The 25,227-nt window shown below is 37.4% G+C and overlaps 2 protein-coding genes across 3 annotated transcripts in view; one reads left to right on the top strand and one right to left on the bottom strand.

Moving 5' to 3' along the window:
* LOC110462649 (ATP-dependent DNA helicase Q4-like) overlaps positions 1 to 13,491 on the top strand; it is a 291,960-nt gene extending 278,469 nt beyond the window's left edge. Inside the window, exons 19-22 of the mRNA XM_021516717.1 lie at positions 3,768 to 3,936; positions 5,761 to 5,947; positions 11,420 to 11,561; positions 12,284 to 13,491. Of these exons, the coding sequence (XP_021372392.1) occupies positions 3,768 to 3,936; positions 5,761 to 5,947; positions 11,420 to 11,561; positions 12,284 to 12,520 (735 nt within the window). The 3' untranslated portion in view covers positions 12,521 to 13,491. The remainder of the gene's footprint in view (positions 1 to 3,767; positions 3,937 to 5,760; positions 5,948 to 11,419; positions 11,562 to 12,283) is intronic.
* Positions 13,492 to 14,962: 1,471 nt separating this feature from the next.
* LOC110462631 (dysbindin protein homolog) lies at positions 14,963 to 22,539 on the bottom strand. Of its 2 annotated transcripts, XR_002464305.1 has the most exons (9): positions 22,398 to 22,539; positions 21,503 to 21,595; positions 20,741 to 20,801; positions 19,633 to 19,765; positions 18,963 to 19,118; positions 18,696 to 18,836; positions 17,887 to 18,021; positions 15,259 to 17,642; positions 14,963 to 15,161 (listed from the first exon to the last, which is right to left on the bottom strand). XR_002464305.1 is itself a non-coding variant. In XM_021516688.1 (8 exons), exons 1-8 carry the CDS (start codon positions 22,436 to 22,438, stop codon positions 17,347 to 17,349), a joined length of 1,056 nt encoding a protein of 351 aa, XP_021372363.1. In that variant the 5' UTR covers positions 22,439 to 22,539; the 3' UTR covers positions 14,963 to 17,346. The 2 variants fall into 2 exon arrangements, 1 of the variants encoding a protein (XP_021372363.1); XM_021516688.1 differs by having other exon boundaries at positions 14,963 to 17,642.
* Positions 22,540 to 25,227: the final 2,688 nt, after the last annotated feature.

Raw genomic sequence — 25,227 nt, 5'->3', positions numbered from 1 at the left:
TATACTAACAGTCAAACAGTGTACTGTGTCAGGGGCCCAGTCAGCTACAGAAACACTCAAATAAGGTAATGTCAAACATGTATACTAACAGTCAAACAGTGTACTGTGTCAGGGGCCCAGTCAGCTACAGAAACACTCAAATAAGGTAATGTCAAACATGTATACTAACAGTCAAACAGTGTACTGTGTCAGGGGCCCAGTCAGCTACAGAAACACTCAAATAAGGTAATGTCAAACATGTATACTAACAGTCAAACAGTGTACTGTGTCAGGGGCCCAGTCAGCTACAGAAACACTCAAATAAGGTAATGTCAAACATGTATACTAACAGTCAAACAGTGTACTGTGTCAGGGGCCCAGTCAGCTACAGAAACACTCAAATAAGGTAATGTCAAACATGTATACTAACAGTCAAACAGTGTACTGTGTCAGGGGCCCAGTCAGCTACAGAAACACTCAAATAAGGTAATGTCAAACATGTATACTAACAGTCAAACAGTGTACTGTGTCAGGGGCCCAGTCAGCTACAGAAACACTCAAATAAGGTAATGTCAAACATGTATACTAACAGTCAAACAGTGTACTGTGTCAGGGGCCCAGTCAGCTACAGAAACACTCAAATAAGGTAATGTCAAACATGTATACTAACAGTCAAACAGTGTACTGTGTCAGGGGCCCAGTCAGCTACAGAAACACTCAAATAAGGTAATGTCAAACATGTATACTAACAGTCAAACAGTGTACTGTGTCAGGGGCCCAGTCAGCTACAGAAACACTCAAATAAGGTAATGTCAAACATGTATACTAACAGTCAAACAGTGTACTGTGTCAGGGGCCCAGTCAGCTACAGAAACACTCAAATAAGGTAATGTCAAACATGTATACTAACAGTCAAACAGTGTACTGTGTCAGGGGCCCAGTCAGCTACAGAAACACTCAAATAAGGTAATGTCAAACATGTATACTAACAGTCAAACAGTGTACTGTGTCAGGGGCCCAGTCAGCTACAGAAACACTCAAATAAGGTAATGTCAAACATGTATACTAACAGTCAAACAGTGTACTGTGTCAGGGGCCCAGTCAGCTACAGAAACACTCAAATAAGGTAATGTCAAACATGTATACTAACAGTCAAACAGTGTACTGTGTCAGGGGCCCAGTCAGCTACAGAAACACTCAAATAAGGTAATGTCAAACATGTATACTAACAGTCAAACAGTGTACTGTGTCAGGGGCCCAGTCAGCTACAGAAACACTCAAATAAGGTAATGTCAAACATGTATACTAACAGTCAAACAGTGTACTGTGTCAGGGGCCCAGTCAGCTACAGAAACACTCAAATAAGGTAATGTCAAACATGTATACTAACAGTCAAACAGTGTACTGTGTCAGGGGCCCAGTCAGCTACAGAAACACTCAAATAAGGTAATGTCAAACATGTATACTAACAGTCAAACAGTGTACTGTGTCAGGGGCCCAGTCAGCTACAGAAACACTCAAATAAGGTAATGTCAAACATGTATACTAACAGTCAAACAGTGTACTGTGTCAGGGGCCCAGTCAGCTACAGAAACACTCAAATAAGGTAATGTCAAACATGTATACTAACAGTCAAACAGTGTACTGTGTCAGGGGCCCAGTCAGCTACAGAAACACTCAAATAAGGTAATGTCAAACATGTATACTAACAGTCAAACAGTGTACTGTGTCAGGGGCCCAGTCAGCTACAGAAACACTCAAATAAGGTAATGTCAAACATGTATACTAACAGTCAAACAGTGTACTGTGTCAGGGGCCCAGTCAGCTACAGAAACACTCAAATAAGGTAATGTCAAACATGTATACTAACAGTCAAACAGTGTACTGTGTCAGGGGCCCAGTCAGCTACAGAAACACTCAAATAAGGTAATGTCAAACATGTATACTAACAGTCAAACAGTGTACTGTGTCAGGGGCCCAGTCAGCTACAGAAACACTCAAATAAGGTAATGTCAAACATGTATACTAACAGTCAAACAGTGTACTGTGTCAGGGGCCCAGTCAGCTACAGAAACACTCAAATAAGGTAATGTCAAACATGTATACTAACAGTCAAACAGTGTACTGTGTCAGGGGCCCAGTCAGCTACAGAAACACTCAAATAAGGTAATGTCAAACATGTATACTAACAGTCAAACAGTGTACTGTGTCAGGGGCCCAGTCAGCTACAGAAACACTCAAATAAGGTAATGTCAAACATGTATACTAACAGTCAAACAGTGTACTGTGTCAGGGGCCCAGTCAGCTACAGAAACACTCAAATAAGGTAATGTCAAACATGTATACTAACAGTCAAACAGTGTACTGTGTCAGGGGCCCAGTCAGCTACAGAAACACTCAAATAAGGTAATGTCAAACATGTATACTAACAGTCAAACAGTGTACTGTGTCAGGGGCCCAGTCAGCTACAGAAACACTCAAATAAGGTAATGTCAAACATGTATACTAACAGTCAAACAGTGTACTGTGTCAGGGGCCCAGTCAGCTACAGAAACACTCAAATAAGGTAATGTCAAACATGTATACTAACAGTCAAACAGTGTACTGTGTCAGGGGCCCAGTCAGCTACAGAAACACTCAAATAAGGTAATGTCAAACATGTATACTAACAGTCAAACAGTGTACTGTGTCAGGGGCCCAGTCAGCTACAGAAACACTCAAATAAGGTAATGTCAAACATGTATACTAACAGTCAAACAGTGTACTGTGTCAGGGGCCCAGTCAGCTACAGAAACACTCAAATAAGGTAATGTCAAACATGTATACTAACAGTCAAACAGTGTACTGTGTCAGGGGCCCAGTCAGCTACAGAAACACTCAAATAAGGTAATGTCAAACATGTATACTAACAGTCAAACAGTGTACTGTGTCAGGGGCCCAGTCAGCTACAGAAACACTCAAATAAGGTAATGTCAAACATGTATACTAACAGTCAAACAGTGTACTGTGTCAGGGGCCCAGTCAGCTACAGAAACACTCAAATAAGGTAATGTCAAACATGTATACTAACAGTCAAACAGTGTACTGTGTCAGGGGCCCAGTCAGCTACAGAAACACTCAAATAAGGTAATGTCAAACATGTATACTAACAGTCAAACAGTGTACTGTGTCAGGGGCCCAGTCAGCTACAGAAACACTCAAATAAGGTAATGTCAAACATGTATACTAACAGTCAAACAGTGTACTGTGTCAGGGGCCCAGTCAGCTACAGAAACACTCAAATAAGGTAATGTCAAACATGTATACTAACAGTCAAACAGTGTACTGTGTCAGGGGCCCAGTCAGCTACAGAAACACTCAAATAAGGTAATGTCAAACATGTATGCTAACAGTCAAACAGTGAACTGTTTCAGGGCCCCAGTCAGCTACAGAAATACTCAAATAAGGTTATGTCAAACATGTATGCAAACAATCAAACAGTGTACTGTGTCAGGGGCCCAGTCAGCTACAAACAACACTTGGGAACACAGCAATAGGGAACATAACGATAGGAAACAATAGTAGGGGAATAATGCATGAATATAGCAATTGGTAACATCAATAAGGATCATAACAATAGGGAATGGAAGTGGGGAAAGTTTGGTACAATAATATATTGAAATACACTAGATCTGTTTGAATCCTGTTCAAAATGTATTCTTCATTTTCTGTTTGAGAATAAACAAGGTAGAGAGGGATATGGAAGGAAGAGATTAGTTATCAGCTAAGATGTACTGTTTTTACTGTAGTGTCCACCGGTTGCTGTGGCAATAGCGAAGGCTAAGAAGAGTGGAAAGACCTTTAGTGACACTAACAGTCTGTCGTTTTCTGTGGTGGAGGTCAGTGACTGTATGGGTTGGGCGTCCGGCCCAGTCAAGCGGGAGCTTAAGACACTTGCATGGGACTTCAACCAACCAGGTACAACATACAGTCTACAACAAGATGGCATACCAAAGATACAAATATTCATTGTACAGTTTACAAACTGGTTATTGCTTCATTTTCATTTCGTACAAGAAACATATATATAAACACTCAATGAAAGAAGATTCTAAATTCACCACCTTGATCTCAAATGAAATAGAAATTATTTTAGATTCCATATAAATCCGAGCACTGTTTAAACTGTTCAACTTCCAGTTTGAACTGCTGGCCTTTAAACTGTTTCTAAGTGAGGGGCACACATTTGTATAAAAGTAATTCAATTCATATTCAGTTCTGTCAGGTTTAACCTTGAGATTATGGCCTATATGATACATTTGTAGTTGCTAACATTAACATTCAAGCCATTTCTCCAGACAATTGCCGGGTGACGTAAATTTGACTTCGCGCCGTATTTTATTGGAGGCAGAAATCAAGTTCTCGGTGGTTGCGATTAAATTCCAACTTCAAAGAAAAACATTTTCCTCTATAAAAGATACAAAATCCGATTAAAGCAGAGTTTGAATGGCACAAAAGTTTTTTGAAGATAAACTCAGTGATGGAATTAAGGAGGTTTATTCACTACGCATTTACACAATTCAATAAACTAGACGGGGAATTCATTATATGTAGAATTCCACTCCTCTGGACATGGCAATTTGGTCTAATTGGAAGAGTTGTAACAGAGGCAGTTAAACACCACGTTTATGTTACAAGGACACTGCAGGTATTGGAAAGTAAGCTGATCTTGATTTCCAGTATGTCCGCTGGACCAAAACAGATGCTTATTACTTTTGGATATGTCTAGAATTTGATCAAAAACTTCTTCTTTTTTAAAAATTAGCATGTCTATTTACAATAAGAGAGGAAAAAAGTAACTTTTTTTTACTTTCATGTTTAAATTTGTCTTGATAAAACAGATAACTTCAAGTATGTATTGTAATACACAACAAATTGATCTCTTGATGTACAAAACAAAACTTATTGGAATTTATTATTTATACAGATGTAATCTTTGACATCGTAATCGTTATTTTTGTCCTCACCTCTGACCTTTGACTTTGTTACAAGCGTCATCTTGACCCCTGACCCGACCTTTGACTTTGTTACAAGTGTTATACTGATCCCTGACTATACTTTTGACCTTAAGCTTGGTACCAGTGTTATCCTCACCCCTGAACTTTGACCTTGTTACAATTGTTATCCTAACCCATGACCTGATCTTTAACCTTGTAACCAGTGTAATCCTCACACCTGACATAACCTTTGACCTTGTTACCGGTGTTATTTTCACACCTGACCTTTGACCTTGTTACCAGTGTTATCCTTAAACCTGACCTTTGACCTTGTTACCGGTGTTATCCTCACAACTGACCTGACCTTTGACCTTCTTACCAGTGTTATCCTCACCCCTGATCTGACCTTTAACCTTGTTACCAGTGTTATCCTCACTCCTGACCTGAACTTTGACTTTGTTACCAGTGTTATCCTAACCTCCGAACTTCGACCTTGTTACCAGTGTTATCCTCACCCCTGAACTTTGACCTTGTTACCAGTGTTATCCTAACCCCTGACCTGACCTTTGACCTTGTTACCAGTGTTATCCTCATTCTTAAACTTTCACCTTGTTACCAGTGTTATCCTCACCCCTGACATTTGACCTTGTTATAAGTGTTATCCTAACCCCTGACCTGACCTTTGACCTTGTTACCAGTGTTATCCTCATTCTTACACTTTCACCTTGTTACCAGTGTTATCCTCACCCCTGACCTTTGACCTTGTTATAAGTGTTATCCTAACCCCTGTATTTTAACCTGTCAGGTGCACCAGGTCCTGTCAAAAGCGGGGTACTTGTGGAATTCTCCGATCTGGCATTCCATTTCCGCTCACCAGGTGATCTTGATGATGACGAGTTGGATGATGTTCTCCAGTTCTTACATGACAGGGTCCAAACACAGGAGAAAACAGAGACACAGCAACTCAAATACCTATACAACACTCTCAGGAGGTAGGTAACTCAGATACCTATACAACACTCTCAGGAGGTAGGTAACTCAAATACCTATACAATACTCTCAGGAGGTAGGTAACTCAGATACCTATACAACACTCTCAGGAGGTAAGTAACTCAAATACCTATACAACACTCTCAGGAGGTAGGTAACACAGATACCTTTACAATACTCTCAGGAGGTAGGTAACTCAGATACCTATACAATACTCTCAGGAGGTAGGTAACTCAGATACCTTTACAACACTCTCAGGAGGTAGGTAACTCAGATATCTTTACAATACTCTCAGGAGGTAGGTAACTCAGATACCTATACAACACTCTCAGGAGGTTGGTAACTCAGATACCTTTACAACACTCTCAGGAGGTAGGTAACTCAGATACCTTTACAATACTCTCAGGAGGTAGGTAACTCAGATACCTTTACAATACTCTCAGGAAGTAGGTAACTCAAATACCTTTACTCAGGAATAATAAGGAGATAGCCTAATATAGGATTTTATATCTTGTCGCCAGATCCTTTCAATCGGTGTGATTGTATTGTATTGTAAATGAATTTAAGTAATAAATATTGTTTAAACCAAATACCTTTACAACACTCAGGAGGGAGGTAGGTAGCTCAAATACCTTTACAACACTCTGGAGGTAGGTAGCTCAAATACCTTTACAACACTCGGGAGGTAGGTAACTCAAATACCTTTACTCAGGAATAATAAGGAAATGGCCTAATATAAGATTTTATATCTCGTCGCCAGATCCTTTCAATCGATGTGATTGTATTGTATTGTAAATGAATTTAAGTAATAAATATTGTTTAAACCAAATACCTTTACAACACTCGGGAGGGAGGTAGGTAGCTCAAATACCTTTACAACTCTCTGGAGGAAGGTACCTCAAATACCTTTACAACACTCTGGAGGTAGGTAACTCAAATACCTTTACAACACTCGGGAGGTAGGTAGCTCAAATACCTTTACAACACTAACTTTTATACATTTACAATATTCCCTGGAGGTATTTAACTAAAATACCTCTACAACACTTAAAGGAGGTAGGTAATTCACTACCTCTACATTACATCAAGAGATGCTTATCCCAAATACCTCAGGCAGTACATGACGTCTTTCCAGTTAAGAGAACCCTCGGAAAGCCTGAGGCGTAAAGCCTGTGGTAGTTTATACAGAAATTTTACAGGATACCTCCAAATCAGTGTGGTGTGTTGGTAGATATGGATTTTATTCCACATAAAGCTTAATTAAGTTAATGTAAATGGTAAAATATAAAATTCGCATTTTGTACTAAACACTTTCATTCCCCAAAGTAAAGAGACCTATTGTGTGTTTCTTTTAATATCTAAAGTATGGGGAGCTCTAAATCGATTTTCATGACACATACCTCTATGTCTTTGTACTTTTCCTAGCAGTAATCAAATGAGACCTGCTCAAGTTGTCGTCAGCCTAGTACACGAGTGCTGAACGTTGGGTATGACCTAACAAGGTAATGACAGGACCAATCATAGAATGTGATATGGTAATATCATTAAGTTTGTTATACTTCTAGAGGTACTTCCTGTAGATACAGTACATTTTGTAGCTTAATCCAATTTGAAAACTACAAACAGATGGGCTGACACCAATGCCCCCTTTCCTCCCAGGGAGCTCTGGGGTTGGGCAAAAAGAGGTAAGTTGGTCATATCACTTAAAGTGACTTCATTTCAACTATGGGAGAAAATTAGATATCATGTGAGTGCTGAAGATCCATTGTGTTATTCATTTTAAGCTCACCTGGCATTTTCACCTGAAACTTTCACGCTAGAAGAGCTTTTAGTATGGTGTGTTGTCCATCGTCTGTCAACTTTTTCTTTGAACAACTTCTTCTTAAGAACTGGAGGACCTAGGGTCATGATATTGGGCCAGCAAGTACCTGGGAAAGAATACATAAAGTTCAAAGTTAAGTCAAATAAATGACCTTGACCTACTTTCAAGGTCACAGGGGTTAAATATGTAAAAACATTTTTAACTTCTTCTGAATAACCAGGAGGCCCAGAGTAATGATACTTGGCTAGTAGGTACTGTACCTGAGATAGAGCGATATAAACTTTCCTCAAATAAATGTTGTTGACCTACTTTCAAGATCACATGGGTAAAAAAAAGGGTTAAAAACCTTTAAACAACTTCTTCTGAATAACCAAAAGGCTTAGAACAATCATATTTGCCATTAGGTACCTAGGACAGAGTGCTATAAAGTTTCCTTAAATAAATGACATTGGCCTACTTTCAAGGTCACAGGGGTCAAATATGTTAAAACCTTTAAACAAATCCTTTTGAATAACCAGAAGGTCCAAAATAATGATACTTTGCCAGTAGGTACCTGGCATAAAGTGCTATAAATTTCCTCAACTAAATGCCATTGGCTTACTTTTAAGATCACAAACATCAAATCATCTTTAATTAATACCAGGAGGCCCTGGGTGATGATATTTGACATGCTGGGATAGAGTAGTATAAAGTGTCATTTAGTCTGGAACATTCTTAAGCCAAGGAGACTCAATATATGGAAATATTTGCGAAAGTACTTTTAATGTTTGCTTAAAAATCCAATTGAGAGATACAGGCCCTCGGGGCGTCGTGTATTTCACTTGACATGCTTTATGTGAATCCCCATCACCAATGCCATTCATTGCCGATAAATGTTATACATTATGGCCAACAGAAGGGCAATAACTCTGTACTATATAGCTACGGACTATTCTAACTGGAATAAATGTCCAAAGTTTTTAGATATATATTTATACATACTGCCTGCAAGGGTTTGTTATAGAGATTATTTCACAGAAACCATCACTAACATTTAACTAATATGGAAAATAGTTGTATTACGTTTTAATCACATGCTCTTAAATTTTCTAGCAGTGCAGTCTATAAACTGTCTTAATTTAATAACAGCACAAATCAATTTGCATTTAGTGTTTCCTGCTTAATCAAAAATTTAAAATTGTATTCTAAAAAACGTTCTATGTTATATCTTTTTAATGAAGGTCATAATTATGTCCAAAGGACCAAGGTGAGCTTATGCCATACCGTGGCGTCCCTCGTCCATCTGTCTGTATGTCTGTACGTCCGTCATCCGTACGTCAACAATTTCTTCAAACGACTTCCTCTTCTTAACCACTGATTGGAATTTAACTTAATTTGACTGGAAGCAACTCTAGTTGGTGGGGATTCAAAATTGTACAAATGGTGGGGTTAACCCCCCAGGGGGCTGAGGGTGGGGCCAAAAGGGGACAATTTGGCTATATTGCTATAAACGACTTCTGCTGTAGAACTGTGCAATGGATATCAACCATATTTTACTGGAAGCATCCCTAGGTAGTGGGGATTCAAAAATGTACAGCTGGTTGGGCTGACCCTTAAAGGGGCTGAGGGGCGGGGCCAAAAGGTTATTTGGCTATAATGCTTTAAGCAACTACTTCTCTACAACAAAAAAGATGGACATCAACCATATTTGACTGGAGGCATCCCTAGGTAATGGGGATTCAAAATTGTACAAATGGTGTGGCTGACCCCCCAGGGTGCTGAAGGGCGGGGCCAAAAGGGGTCAATTTGGCTATATTGCTTTAAGCGACTTCTCCCCTGAAACTTATAGATGGATATCAACCATATTTTACTGGAAGCATCCCTAGGTAATGGGGATTCAAAATTGTACAAATGATGGGGCTAGGGGCAGGGCCAAAAGGTTATTTGGCTATATTGCTTTAAGCGATTTCTCTACAACTAAAATATGGACATCAACCATATTTGACTGGAAGCATCCCTAGGTAATGGCTGACCCCCTTGGCTAAAGGGTGGGGCCAAAAATAGTTTTTTGCTTGGAAATGGTTGTGATCCCCAACCTATAACCATATATACAATTGCTGAGAATGAAGAGAAGAATGCACATATGTTTCCAGGATTGCCCAGGGGTCTGTCCCCACCCTTGGAGACATAGTCCCTGGGTCATAACTTTGTAACAGTTGAGATCCCCACCCCAAAACTGTATATACAAATGCTGGGCATAAAGAGATGAATGCAGTCATGATATTATAATTTACCACGGGGTCTGTCCAGCCCTCGTAGACTTACCCTCTGGGTCATAATTTTGAAACGGTTAAGATCCCCACCCCAAAACTATATATACAATTTTTGGGCACAAAGAGACGAATGCAGTCATGATATAAGAATTGATTACAGAGCTTGCTCCACCCTTGGGGACTTAACCCCTGGGTCATAATATATAACTTTGTAACAGTTGAGATCCCCACCCCAAAACTATATAAACAATTGTTGGGCACAAAGAGACGAATGCAGTCATGATATTATAATTGACCACGGGGTCTGTCCAGCCCTCGCAGACTTACCCTTTGGGTCATAATTTTGAAACGGTTAAGATCCCCACCCTAAAACTGTATGTACAAATGCTGGGCATAAAGAGATGAATGCAGTCATGATATTATAATTGATCCTGGGGTCTGGCCACAACCCGAGGGACCTAGTTTCTGAGTCACACATTGGAAACAGTTGAGATCCCAACCCCATAATATAACCATACATAAAATTGCTAGGCATGAAAAATCTAATACAGATAGGATACAAGGATTGTCCTTTGGGTCTGGCCCATTCCTTTGGATCTTAATTTGGAGATTTTTTTGCCATGATTACTTTGATATCCAGGTGAGCGATACAGGCCCTCTGGACCTCTTGTTATTTCATAGTTTTATACTAGGTGCCCTAGGTTGAGCTGATGTGGTAGTGCTTCATATGTTGGTCATCTGTTGTCTCTAGTAGAATTCAATACAATTTTGGCATAATTATATAAATACAATTGCTGGGTATGATGAGACAAACACAATCATGCTTTAAGGGTTGGCTTTGGGTCAGGCCCCGTCCCTGGGAACTTTGTCCCTGGGTCATAACATTGAAACAGTGAAGATCCAAGGCTCATAACCGTATAAACATGTGCTTGGCATGCAGAGCTGAACACAATCATGCAAGTCAGATTAAACCTTCGGACTAGCTCCTCCCTTGGAGATTTAGTGGCAGTACATGAATTTTTTAAATAGAACATTTTGCTACGATTTCTTAAACATATATAAACAGGTGAGTGATACAGGTCCTCTTGACCTCTTGACAAAATGTAACATTATACTTGTGTTTCTATGTCTACTATGTGCTATGTAACATAATAATTGTATGTATCTATACTAAGCAGGCAATGTTTTTGAAAATGTTGAAAGAATTGACTTTTTTCTGAGAATTATATACCTTTGTATTGGACAATATATAACAATTAAAGAAAATAATACAAATATATCTGAATAAACTGGACAAGCACTAGGTTAACCAGGTTGTGCCTTATTCACGGAAATGTAATCCACACTGACATACATCGTACTTATAAAACCTGGAGAGGATTTTGTGTTTTATGTTTCAGTGTTTCTCACAAGAACTATTGGATGTGCTCAGATGAATTTGACAAGAGAAAAGATGAGAAATTGAAAACGGTGATTATGGACTACTTTCAGGAACAGACATTATTAAATAAGGCCTTGGAGGAAGCAGATGACACATCAGAGGTAAATATCTGTGTTTGGGGGAACAGTAGCCAAAGATATTGTAAAAGTAGCAGTTATCATGGTGTAGAAATGCTCAAGTTTTGCATGTGAAAGTGGTTAAGGGAAAAAATATTCATACCCAAATCTTAATATATATATGATACAGATTATAGAGTCTATCATGTACCAGTCCAAATGGGCAACCTTCTGCAATAGCAGGGAGTGGATAGGTTTTTTTTAAATATTAATAAATATGAAACCAAATTGTCCGAAATTGTCCAAAAGCTGTTTTTCTATTTTTCTGCAATATGCACTACTTTACTGGTGTGTGATGTTTACTGAGGTTGGTGTGATATTTATCGAGGTTGGTGTGATATTTACCCAGGTTGGTGTGATATTTACCGAGGTTGGTGTGATGTTTACCGAGGTTGGTGTGATATTTACTGAGGTTGGTGTGATGTTTACCGGGGTTGGTGTGATGTTTACCGAGGTTGGTGTGATATTTACTGAGGTTGGTGTGATATTTACCGAGGTTGGTGTGATGTTTACCGAGGTTGATGTGATGTTTACCGAGGTTGTTGTGATGTTTACCGAGGTTGGTGTGATATTTACCGAGGTTGGTGTGATGTTTACCGAGGTTGGTGTGATGTTTACCGAGGTTGGTGTGATATTTACCGAGGTTGGTTTGATATCCGTGTTCATGGAAGGTAGAGAACATAAGTTATCTCCCTTTATTTTTCTAGGTTCCACAATATGAACTTGGTCAACTCGCGACTGACATTCGTCAGTTTGTGAACCTTTATGGTACAGAACACAAGCTAAATGGCCGAGCCGTGGCCAGAGTGCTCCATGGAATTGGTAGTCCCTGTTTCCCCCCGAACGTTTGGGGACGAAACCGACGTTTCTGGCGGGCACACATGACCATTGACTTCAACATGGTAGTAAAGATAGCGACTAAAGAGCTCATCAGTATGAGGTGACCCTTCCTCAGAGTCTTAATACTAACAAAATCGTTTGGCAAGGACAGATGAAATGGGGTCAAAATATTTTGAGTGGATTTATTAATACACGATCTGATCAGTTAAATAAAACTTCCTACATCCTTTGATCCTAATTTCATGCAAATTTCTCATTATTATATCAGATTGCAAGTATGATTGTATTTGTAAATGAAAATACTTAAAAAACGTAAAAAGGTTTGTCTCCTTATGTGTATTTTGAGTGTTCCACAATAATAAGAAAGTTAGGGTCTGGACATGTACACTGGTGTTAAACAAATGTCTAAGGAAAGACAACTCCTGCTAAATCACAGACTTGTGTGGTGTAGTAAACATGACTCCTATAAAAAGTGACATTGTATCTTGTATTACATTGCTACCAAAATTAAGGTGACGTTTTATTACCAGTGAAAGTACTCTTTATTGCAAACTTATGATAAATCCTTTGATGCAACATTTCATGGAAACAGAAATGTTATTTAATCAAAGATTGAAATAAAATTGAGATGAAGTCTTTGTGGTTTGGAATGTATGTTATGATTGTATGTTAGAGCACATCAACGGGAATAGGTTTTAACAGAACTTTAACGTGTACAGTAATAATGTGAAAAAGACACCTCACATCTCACTATGTATATATTGAAGACCGCCCTATCTTGCTGGCTGGTTGTTTGGGTACAAAGTCATGTCTACTATTACTGTAAATAAGACAGTTTCAGTCATGTCTACTATTACTGTAAATAAGACAGTTTCAGTCATGATAAGGTAGATTAAGAGGCCTTCCAAAGTAAATGAGTATTAATTGTGATGTCATAATTTAATGTGTTGATGAATATCAGTGTTGTATGACGGTCGTAAGAGCAGGTGCAACAGATTAGCAGTTATTGTTACATATGTATTATCAGTGGACTCGAGATTGAGGTGTGAAGCAATGCTATGTGATTAAAATTTAAGTAACATTTAAGAAAATCCTTTTTTCCTTTTTTTTTGTAGTTACTGACTCATGTCAGTCAGGAACAAACACCACATAAACTACTGCTATCTGAAGGATAACTCAAATCTTGTTTTATCTCCAAAAATGTCAATAGGATAAAAAAAGAAAATGCACATAAACACACACAGGTTTTCAGGAAATTGACAAAGTAGACAAATCTCTGTTTGTGTGAAGATTGACCGTAAAAGGGAGGTAGCTTTCCATATTTTGCAGAATATAGTTCCAAAACATAATTTAATCAAACTCGTCAGGAAAAAGGAAATCCATTGATTATCTCCCTTCTCCTCAGTGTTAAATCCAACATTGAAACCAGCTTTTTGAGGCAACATTGAAATCATTTACATTTTGAGATAATAATTATTCTGTGATAAGATATGCTTATCAATTAATTACCTGATTGCCATTTTCAGAGATAAACAAAATCCAAGTCTGTTTAAATATATCGCGTTCCAAGGTAAATTAGGGGGAAAGTCCAGAGATGCCGTATAACCCGGGGACCCGCTCACTAGTTCAGCAACGTCGTCAGTATTTGATGGGTGACCACCCGCACGTTATATTGCTCAGTTTGGGCTGGTACTATTTACATAGGTAACTCAAATACCTCATAATCCATTCACATCATTTATTTACATATAAGACATGTTTTTAACCCCTAGCTGACATGTCATTACAATTCCTTTAAAATTGTTTAACATCTTTTAAATTTTAAAGGACAAGTTATGTTATAAATCCACAGGACGCTTTATGTTAATAATGTCCTCATTGGGAGGTAAGAAATCTGTGGAGGGTCAATAATGTCCTCATTGGGAGGTAAGTAATCTGTGGAGGGTCGAGGTGGTGATTGTTGGGAGTACAACATACCTTTATGTTAATAATGTCCTCATTGGGAGGTAAGTAATCTGTGGAGGGTCGAGGTGGTGATTGTTGGGAGTACAACATACCTTTATGATAAAATTCATCACATCAACAAGAATTGATTCTATTTTCTTATTTCCCTTGAAATCAGAACTGAAGTTAAAAAAGAACTAGATCCAGTTTGAAATAGGTACTCAAACTACTGTATTAACATAGCACTTTAGGCTCTGAAATAAAAAAAAATACAGTATAATCAGTTATGATGGTTAAGGCGCACTGTGTTTATACAGTGACCTCCCCTTAACTTGGTTTTGGACACAACTGTAACACAGTTGGGTAAGAACACTTCTGTTGACCAGGTAGCTCAGTTGGCTAGACCGATAGTATAATGATCTCAAGTCCAGTGGTTCAAATCAGGACCTAGCTAAACTGAATGTTTAAAATCAGAACACTGTTGTTAATTTTATTTTGTATATTTCATATTTATTATTTTTCATAAAAGTCTGGCAAGGTATGGTTTTCTTTTCAGAAATGATTTATCAAAACTATATTCATGCAAGAAAAGAAGATCCAAATGCATACGTGTATCCTTTAATCATAGCTATGGTCCCGTGGCAGAATATTTCAATGTATTCATAATAACAATCTGATGTAGCCTGGTCCACTTGTATGGCTACCGGACACAGGTTAAATACTATATCATTACAAGTGTGTGGAATCCACACAAAACAAGACATAGAATCAATCGTGAAAGTCGAGCAACGAAACTGATACCTGGGCTGAAGGACCTACCATACAGTGGTTGTCTGAAAGATTAGGATTTCCATTCCCTCACATACCGTAGACTGAGAGGAGATACAGAAACTGATACCTGGGCTGAAGGACCTACCATACAGTGGTTGTCTGAAAGATTAGGATTTCCATTCCCTCACATACCGTAGACTGAGAGGAGATACAGAAACTGATACCTGGGCTGAAGGACCTACCATACAGTGGTTGTCTGAAAGATTAGGATTTCCATTCCCTCACATACCGTAGACTGAGAGGAGATACAGAAACTGATACCTGGGCTGAAGGACCTACCATACAGTGGTTGTCTGAAAGATTAGGATTTCCATTCCCTCACATACCGTAGACTGAGAGGAGATACAGAAACCGATACCTGGGCTGAAGGACCTACTATACAGTGGTTGTCTGAAAGATTAGTATTCCTTCCCTCACATACTGTAGACTGAGAGGAGATACAGAAACTGATACCTGGGCTGAAGGACCTACCATACGGTGGTTGTCTGATAGATTGGGATTCCCTCCCCTCACATACCGTAGACTGAGAGGAGATACAGAAACTGATACCTGGGCTAAAGGACCTACCAAACAGTGGTTGTCTGAAAGATTAGGATTTCCATTCCTCACATACCCTAGACTGAGAGGAGATACAATCAATGGGTACAAGATTATGAACAAGTTCTACGATGAAAAAGTAACATCTGGAATTTTTATCTGTGAAACGTCATCAAGAAAGAGAAGGCACTCACAGAAATTGAAGAAAAAACACTGTAGACTAGATGTAAGAAATATTCATTCATTTGGTTTCAGAACTATCAATATTTGGAACAGTCTTCCCGAATATGTCATAAATTCAACAATTATTAGAGACTTTGAAATCAATTTAGACAAACATTGGTAAAACCAAGAGCTTAAATATAATCATTTGGCTATAGTTACAAACAGACATCTGGAAGAGACATAATATTATATGTACGTTGTATTATTATAAGATATGGATATAGAGGCATCAAATGCCTGCGTCCATTACCTTTCCTATTAAATTACACACCTACCAACAATCTCCTGTAATCTCATATTTCAAAGTACAGCACTTCAATCTATTGTATTTCATACCTACAAAACAAAGTGGGCAGGGAATGTGAAACCCTGCCAATCTGTTGCCATGGTGATAGAGAATTAATTGTATCAATCTGTTGCCATGGTGATAGAGAATTAATTGTATCAATCTGTTGCCATGGTGATAGAGAATTAATTATCAATTTATGGTTCTTTCTTGCATATTTTTTCCTGAAACTATTGTTTAGATTTGATTAAACCACCGATGGAGGTGGAGGTATGACCGTATGTGAGGGTATGTTAATAAATATATATCTTTAAAAAATGTTTATCGGTGCAGAGTGCATTTTCTGATGTTCCCAAGTTTAGCAGTGTTCATGTTGAATTGAAGCATGTATATAATCCTATATTGTATTGTAATGTAATGAATTGTTATGAAATGTAAGGTTTAGTCGCTTGTCTTAATGAAATTGTTCACATGAAAATTAATAAATAAAAAATAATGGTTCTGTGGTACGGATTTTAAATCCTAGAAAAAAACCCATGAAAGTCTGGCCCCTCAACATTAAAACACTATACATCACACAGTTACACCCTTTCTTATCAATATGGATTTAAATCCCAGATCAACCGGGACCAATTCTCATGAAAACATATACAGTGGGACCTTACTTTAGGTCCAGTTTATGAGGTTTATTTTGGTACATTGCACACTTTAAATAAATTGAAACCAAATGGTGAAACAGCCATTTCTGCAAGAACAAGATCCTGTTTTCTATTGTAACCATTTTCGTTAGGCAATAAACATCAATCGAATCAGCATTCTAGTATTTCCCTCCCAGATTAAATTTCATGTGATTAACAGTATGAAGAATCAGACACGTTTAGAAAGGACAGTTCTTGATACATGTTTTCATAATTGGTTGTTCATAGTTATGATTAAGAGGCTTGGACAATGGCAACATATAGAAACAAGGAAAGTAGTATTTATATAATATTCTTGCACTGTAGATGAAGAACTGGGATCGGCCATGAAATCTTCAGGGTACTGGTAGGTAAGAACATTGTTTTGTTAGTCCTTTAAGTTGTACATGAACTTTATCTGTATTCTGTACTAGACCCCGTTTGTATCTGTATCAGCTGATTTGGCAGGCGAGCGAGTCTCGTCTGACCCATTAACCTCTGAACTACTTTTAGTAGTCTGTTCTGACGTAGCGTCTGTGTCTCTCTCCACATTATCGCCAGACAGAGTTGTCTCCCCTCCTCCTGTTTTGTCCACAGATTCACTAAGCTTATTTTCCTTGCGAGGCAATGTCACATCTATTCTTTCCTCCTCCTCACTGTCTTCTTCCTCTTCTTCCTCTTCAGAAATCTCTTCCACCTCATCTTCAAATTCAGCATCATCATTGCCTAAAACAATAAGTTACAAAACCAATATTGACAGAAAAAAGTAGTTTATAACAAATAGATAAAAGCTCTCAATTTGACACAGGCTCTTAAACTTACAATATATTTTTTCCAATAAAACCACAAACACTCTTGTCAAGCAGTCCATCAAATCAAATTCATCTAAAATACATCCTACTCTCCATCCGTCCGTCCCTATGTATCCCTACTTCTACCCACAATTCTGAACCATAGGAAGAACACACACCTGGAGTTTGTGGGTGACTTTCCCCCGATACTGTGTCCGTCTCCAGGAATTCGTCTAAGCTAGTGTTCTCCATCTCCCAGCTGATGTCTGCCAGGTCTGTCTTCTTACTGCTGTCATTACTACTCGTGGACAGTCCTACCAGGTAAATATATCAACAGGGTTTATTTCTAGATTTTGTTGTTTATAAAAAGATGGTGTTTATCCCTTTTTAGCAAGGAAGCAATTAACAGAACACAAATGTGCTTGTCAGTTTTATAAATCTGGAAAGTGATTGCTGGAATTCACTGACAAATCAGATGGTTATTAGTTTACGAATGTCTGCCTAGTGCTAAAAAACCTTCAGTTCCCTACATACATACCTGGTCAGAAAATCCTACTGAAACTTTATCATCTTTAGAATAGATATTACATTAAACCTCAACAGATCAGACAACAGTATGAGAACCTCAACAGATCAGAAAACAGTATGAGAACCTCAACAGATCAGACAACAGTATGAGAATTTATAATGTTGTCCAACATCCAACATTGCTTTAGTTTTGGCAAATATGGCAAAAAAAGGATATTTTTTATTAGAAATAAGATAAAGGAAAAAATGACCTTTAAAATAGTCCAGGGTATTTTCTTTGTGTAGACTTCAGTGGTTGCTACCAATACGACAGCCAGTTGATAGTTATGGCCCAAGATCAACTTGTGCCAAAGCCCAAACCATATCAAAGGTCACAAGTATGGTCAAAAAATATTGAACTAAGAAAACACCCAGGCTAAATGTAAATCTAGGACATACTGAATTCTGTGACTGTACTCACTTTCTAAACGACCATGTGACTTGAAGTAGTCAAGGTCGTTGTTAAATTGCTGCTCAAACACTTCCTGTCTTTCCTTCAATTTTGTCTGGCGATGTTTTTCATATCCCTCCATCTTTTTGGCATGATCTTTGGCAAACTCAACTTAAATGAGAGAAAAAAACTATTTTCAAGCATCAAAACTGCAGTCTGGACAGTTATATCAATTAATAGTTTTTTTGGAATGATGAAATTTGACTAGTTAAGCAGAGAAATTCTTGCCAAATGTACCTTTAATTTTCTGGAGTTCTTCACTCTTTCTGTGGGTGTAGCTGGCGAGTTTCTGACCGTCATACACCTTGGCCTGAGCGAGCTCCTGTTCCTCACAGATGTCCTCCAGACGAACCAAGGCTACCTCTACATTGTCATATTCCTCGTCTAAAGACGCTGTTAACACAGAGATAGAGATGACAACAATTTACATCTTGCTGTATAAATAAAGTAAAATTACCCTGAGCCATTCCTAAAGAATAATCTATAGACTCCCAGATCACTTAGTTACCAGGAAACTCCTTGACCTTAGTAACATAAATATTCTGTAACTAAGGTTACAGTAAATATTCTGTTACATTGTACCTTATTATCTTAGTTACATAAAATATTCTGTAACCTTAGTTACATAAATAGTGTGTAACTAAGGTTACATAAAACATTGTTACATTGTACCTTTCCTTACCTTATTAGTTACCTCAAATATTCTTTGTTTCCTTATAGTTACATGAAATATTTTGTAACCTTAGTTAAATGAAATGTAAATAGTGAACATTTTATCATGCGCGACCATATGTAAGACAAGTCTTTGACTCAATATGTCATCAAGTTGAAATAAAGACTATTATTATAATTAATAAATATTCTATGACCTCAGTTACATGAAATATCTTTCGCTAACTTTCGTTACCTAGTACATCCGTGAGCTCCTGTAGTTTGTGCAGTATAACCGGGAGATCAGCCACAGCCAAGTGTAACTGGCCCAGTATCTCTGACTGTCTGTCATAGGTCACAAACAACTGTGTAATCTGGCTATCCACATTCTGTTTGGAAGGGAAAAGGTCAATGTCATTTGTATATAAAAACCTATAATCACAGCTGTGTCTAGTGTGAGTATACAGCGGGACTAAGAGAGGTAGAACAAACACTTAACAGCTGTCAGGCAGGAATGTAGTTTCTAGTGCTACCCCTGCACAGGCAGATTTTAGTAAATTCTACATAACTTTCAATTTTTATGATGAAAAAAAGATGGGTTTGTAGAATTTACTAAACTCTGCCATTGCAGGGGTAGCACTAGATATGAAACTACATTCCTGCCTGACAGTTGTTAAACTTGTAAAATTGTACACACCTGTCAGGAAAGAAACTAACTTTGATTTTCTAATAAAATTTGGTAATTGGACTAGGTAATTAGGCAATTAGATTAAAATGAGAACATGTTATTAGCACTACATTGCATTAAGCGATATACTTAATGGAAAACACTTCACAACCTACAAGATATCATATCACATTTTAGACAAAACGATTGCTCAAAAATAAATAATAAAAATATGCTGTCATGTTTTGTAACAAAGTGACAATTTTGTTGGCCGACCCGTATTTAAGCCTACCACAGAGAAATATCTTTTACATTTCAATTATTCATATGTTTATTCTTATGTTAATTCTGTACACTTTGACTCAATTGTCTTGTTCCCAATAGTTGACTTACAGTCGGAAAGTTAAAAAGAAAAGTGAATTAGATTTACATAACATAGAAGATAGATAACAATTAGCATAAAACCATAATGAAAATCTTTTCTCGTTTTTGTTGATTTGTTTAAAAATATAAAGAGTCAAAGGTCAGCAGAAAAACAATTTATTGTCGCAAAGAAAATGGAAAACATACTAAGCATTATATTTTTTTTGGTTACAGATATATTTTTATTCCCCCAGCATGATCATATACATATAGCTATTTCTGTGGGACATATATTTGCTGTCAAAGTTTAACAGCACAGTGTATGAGTAGTTACCTGAGCTTGTGTAGCATTCTGCTCTGCATCCTGGTGAAGTTTCCTCCATGTGTTCTGGTACCTGTACATGTCAACACATTAGTTTATTTCATTTAAATATTTCAAAGTCTTCCAAAGATGAATAACTCTTCTGACCTACAAATCAATGGATTCTAATTCTGAATGATTTACACGAAAACCCTACCTGAAGTACTACTGCACAGTGACTGTGTACATAACAGTTTGTACCACTACCAGTGATTTTTTTGTTGTTGCCTAGTTTAACTCATTCACCCCTGAAACTTCATAATGAACTATTCCAACCTCTGAATTGGAAGTGTTCAAATGTGTCGCCAGGGGGTGAATTTAACTGAATACAGGCTGCTTCTTCTAGCAAATTAAAGCACTGTATTTTCCCAAAAAGAAAACAATATTAATATCTTTCTGATTGCAATAAAAATACTGCTATAATTTCCAAATTCATGCAGGAACAGGCTTCTGCAAGATTTAGGTAGAAAAACACTGTTGACCATTATATTGTCTATATGTAGCCACAGTGACAACGAAAGTATCCCAATTCAGGGACAGTGAATTTTACTGAAAATATTTTCATAAAACTAATCTTACAGCTTCTCAAAAGTTTGACCCTATCCCCCTGAATTTTTCATTTATATAGGAAAGACACATTCCATTCTTGAGGTTGAAAAGATGTTAAATTATAATTATTACATAGTTGGAATATTACATGACAAGAGAGTTGCCTGTGACAATGGTGCTACTCACCTGTCCAGTAGGTCCGCTCCAGCATCCAAGCTTACTCCGGTTCTCACCAGCTTCTCCTCCTTAACACCGTCACGAGATGTGATTGACTTCAACCTACAAATCATCAGATGAAACATTTTAGTTGTTTACAGTCAATAATCTATTTCAGGTAGTCTGGGACATTTTCTATGTTACACTGTACTACATGTCATGCCATAGTTTCTACTCTCCGCAATGCTTTGATTCCTAAATACAATAACGGGTCAGGTCCTGTCATTTTGAATGGCTAACATTTTTGTATGTCTTTCTCTCCAGCAGGGGTATTTCTTCCAAGTTGCCGTTTGGTTTTATTTGTGATGATTGACGCTAATAAGTTTGAAGTGTGTAATTACCTATGAACAGAGACGTATAAATCCATTAGTTATATATATATATACGTCTCTGCTATGAACAATTCTTTCGTGGATAAAGAAAACAGTTATATATAACCATTGTTGGTTGCATGCTGACTTATCAACTGAGAATTTTTATTTCAAATAGACACTTGACGTGTATGTTTCTTTCAATATCACTAGTTAGACTATATTATCTATTGTAATTAACTAACAAGTTCCTCTCCTAGGGGAGGGGGCGGGTTCTTGATTCTGTTCCATGGTCTGTGAAAGACGGACCGTTTATTTTACCTAGCGGGAAAGGAAGCATAAAACCTTTTTGGGGATTAAAAGTAAACTATACACAGCTTAGTCGTGTTCCTTGTCGTCCGACACCCTAAACAGAGCTCATCGCTATTTAAGGACTTTATTTAGACACTTTAGAGCTCATCGCTATTGAAGGACTTCCTAGATTTACTGAGCTGTTTGCTATAAAGTGTCAAAATAAAAGAACCAATTAAATTTAGACATGACATTTCCCTTACCCTGCTGCAAACGTCCCTTTGATGCTCTGAAAGACACTCATTTTACATCGCGTTCAATCAGTACTCTACACATGTATAGTCCCACTAGGTTTGTTCAGGATTACTTCCGACAGTCGACAGTCACAACGCCGCCATTTTGAATGATCACATGAGCTGTCACGTGACTAAATGGAGAGTTTTCGTTGTCAAATGTGTAATGGCGGGAATTATGTTCGTATAGGAAAGGATGAGTTAGCCTAGGTTCATAATAAAACGTAAATTGTATTCTCTGTTCCAATGCTGTATATCCTAACTGCCTCGGTATGAAATCTGTCTTGCCTACCCCCTGAGTTTGGAATTTTCCGCCCATTTAGAGTAAACGTGAAGTGAAAAATGAACTTGCGAATTTTTTTTTATCTTTTCTTAAAAGAAAAATGGGTAGGATAATAAACCGGAAAGGGTTCTGGTTACTATTAACCCGTTTTGAAAACAGAAGCGTATGTTCCCAACAGGTTATTGTCAGTAAAACGGAAGTGTATGTTCCCAACAAGTTATTGTCAGTAAAACAGAAGTGTATGTTCCCAACGGGTCATTGTCAGTAAAACAGAAGTGTATGTTCCCAACAGGTTATTCTCAGTAAAACAGAAGTGTATGTTCCCAACAGGTTATTGTCAGTAAAACAGAAGTGTATGTTCCCAACAAGTTATTGTCATTAAAACAGAAGTGTATGTTCCCAACAGGTTATTGTCAGTAAAACAGAAGTGTATGTTCCCAACGGGTCATTGTCAGTAAAACAGAAGTGTATGTTCCCAACAAGTCATTGTCAGTAAAACAGAAGTGTATGTTCCCAACAAGTTATTGTCAGTAAAACAGAAGTGTATGTTCCCAACAAGTTATTGTCAGTAAAACAGAAGTGTATGTTCCCAACAGGTTATTGTCAATGTAACAGTTAGACGATCCAGTACTTCTTAAAAAAAAAATCATAATCGCGATTCCAAGATAGACTGTTTCAGAATAACTTTCTGCGGCAAACGCTGACAGGTTTTTGTGATGATATATGAAAATTGGCAATTTACCTCGAACAGAAATCTTTCAAATCTAATATAGACACAATATTTATTTCATTGTTTTTCTAAACTTCAAACTTTTGAACAATATTCACAGGTTTAGTTTATAGTATATTCTGTCAACTAATGCACATCTATAAAATATTCGTTCTTCAGCAACACGACAAAGAAACTACACCGCCTGTATATCAAACGTATATGTTACCTTGTTACCTTCACTACCATCAAGTTTATCCATATGTGGTAGAGGTGGTTACGTTGTAAATGATAGAACAACTCCTCTGGGTTTTGTTCACTGTCAGTTAAACCACGGAATTAGATTAGTTATCTAAGCCCGTGGTTAAACCAAAAGAACCCTGTACATAGATATAAAATAGACATACATAATCATATTTAACATTTACAAATGCAAGGGAAATAACTCTTACACGATTACATAACTTTTAACGTTACAAATATAGTATCAACGATAAGGCAATACACATTACAATTACAGCTTTTACGAAATGCAATCAAACTGAAGATTTGACTCAACACAAAAATACTGGACAGTATACTAAATTCACACATAGCAGTCTAGCGACCAAAGCACACCCGAGTGTGTGGACGACGCCTTCTTCAATTGTTTGCGATACGGATATACTGTAATTTAAATAAAAGCCATATGAGAAGAAGAAATCGTTATAGAATGTTTCATCAAAACAAGGATATAATTTGTTTTTGTAACGTATCTTCACAAAATTGGAACAAAAGTCAATTCATAACAAAGTTAAATCATGAAACCAACTTAACGAAAGCTCCAAACGAAATCATTCAAAAGGGCGGCGTTATCTTATACTGCCAAAGGCATACGGTAGCCTACACGTGGCTTTTCTCCCCCTGACATTTTTCAGAAGTATAAACCATTCATTCGACTGTGATTTTTTTTTGCATGAATTGAAAGTCATTTAGCAAAACATTTTGCGACAGTAGTTAATCGTTAAAATCATATTTTAGCTTAAATAATTGATATTTAACTAATTAAATTTTGTTGAGTCATAATTAAACTTAAACTATGTATGAAGACAGAAATATGAATTTTAAATGAAAACTGAAAAAAAATGCAAAGCTTTTCGTATCAAAATAAGTGCCGCGACAGCGATGGTTCGAGTATATTGGCATGTTCATGTACATTTTATGAATAATTACCGTACGTTTTAAAACTTATTTTTTATTTTGAAAAGCATGTGTATCAATGTTAAGACGGGGAACTTTGGTATTGACATTTTGGCTATATCAAAGGTGCTGGAAGGATTATGCGATATGATTTTCAGTTAATGGCGTATGATCATTCTCCCCTATTTGACCGAGAATGCCAATAGAAATTTCGACGAGGGACAGTTTTGTTGGCCTTTCCCTAGGGTAAAAGAAAGGAGATTTCACAGAAAGAACGATTATATGACGTCGCGTCAACAATGCATTGGCGTCACGTCACCAACAAGAGGCCCATGGGCCTTAACGGTCACCTGAGTCTACAGTATTTTTGTTTGTTTGTTGAAATATGTACCAATTTGAGTAAAAAATAGTATAATGTTAACTTAACTTTGTCAGGACCATGAGCTGATCATTCCTAGACCAATTTTAAGTGAGATCGGCCTATTAGAATTTAGTAGCAAAATAGCGGCCATGGCAGCCAAATTGTATTTCTGATAAATAACAACACTTTGTCAGGACCATGAGCTGATCATTCCTACAAAGTTTCAGTTCAATCGGCCTAGCAGAACTTGACTTTAAGTTTGAAATAG

Source organism: Mizuhopecten yessoensis, unplaced genomic scaffold (genome assembly GCF_002113885.1).
Source record: "Mizuhopecten yessoensis strain PY_sf001 unplaced genomic scaffold, ASM211388v2 scaffold1461, whole genome shotgun sequence".
In the NCBI taxonomy this organism is placed as follows: Eukaryota; Metazoa; Mollusca; class Bivalvia; order Pectinida; family Pectinidae; genus Mizuhopecten; species Mizuhopecten yessoensis.
The sequence above is the reverse complement of the archived record's forward strand: the minus strand, read 5'-3'. Positions and strand labels throughout refer to the sequence as shown.

Excerpts from the sequence above, each read along its gene's own strand:
- LOC110462631 (XM_021516688.1), bottom strand. The coding sequence starts at position 22,438 with ATGAGTGTCTTTCAGAGCATCAAAGGGACGTTTGCAGCAGG. Across the intron at positions 20,802-21,502 it reads GGAGCGGACCTACTGGACAG|GTACCAGAACACATGGAGGA; the intron begins GTGAGTAGCACC and ends TGACATGTACAG. Across the intron at positions 19,119-19,632 it reads GGAGCTCACGGATGTACTAG|CGTCTTTAGACGAGGAATAT; the intron begins GTAACGAAAGTT and ends CTGTGTTAACAG.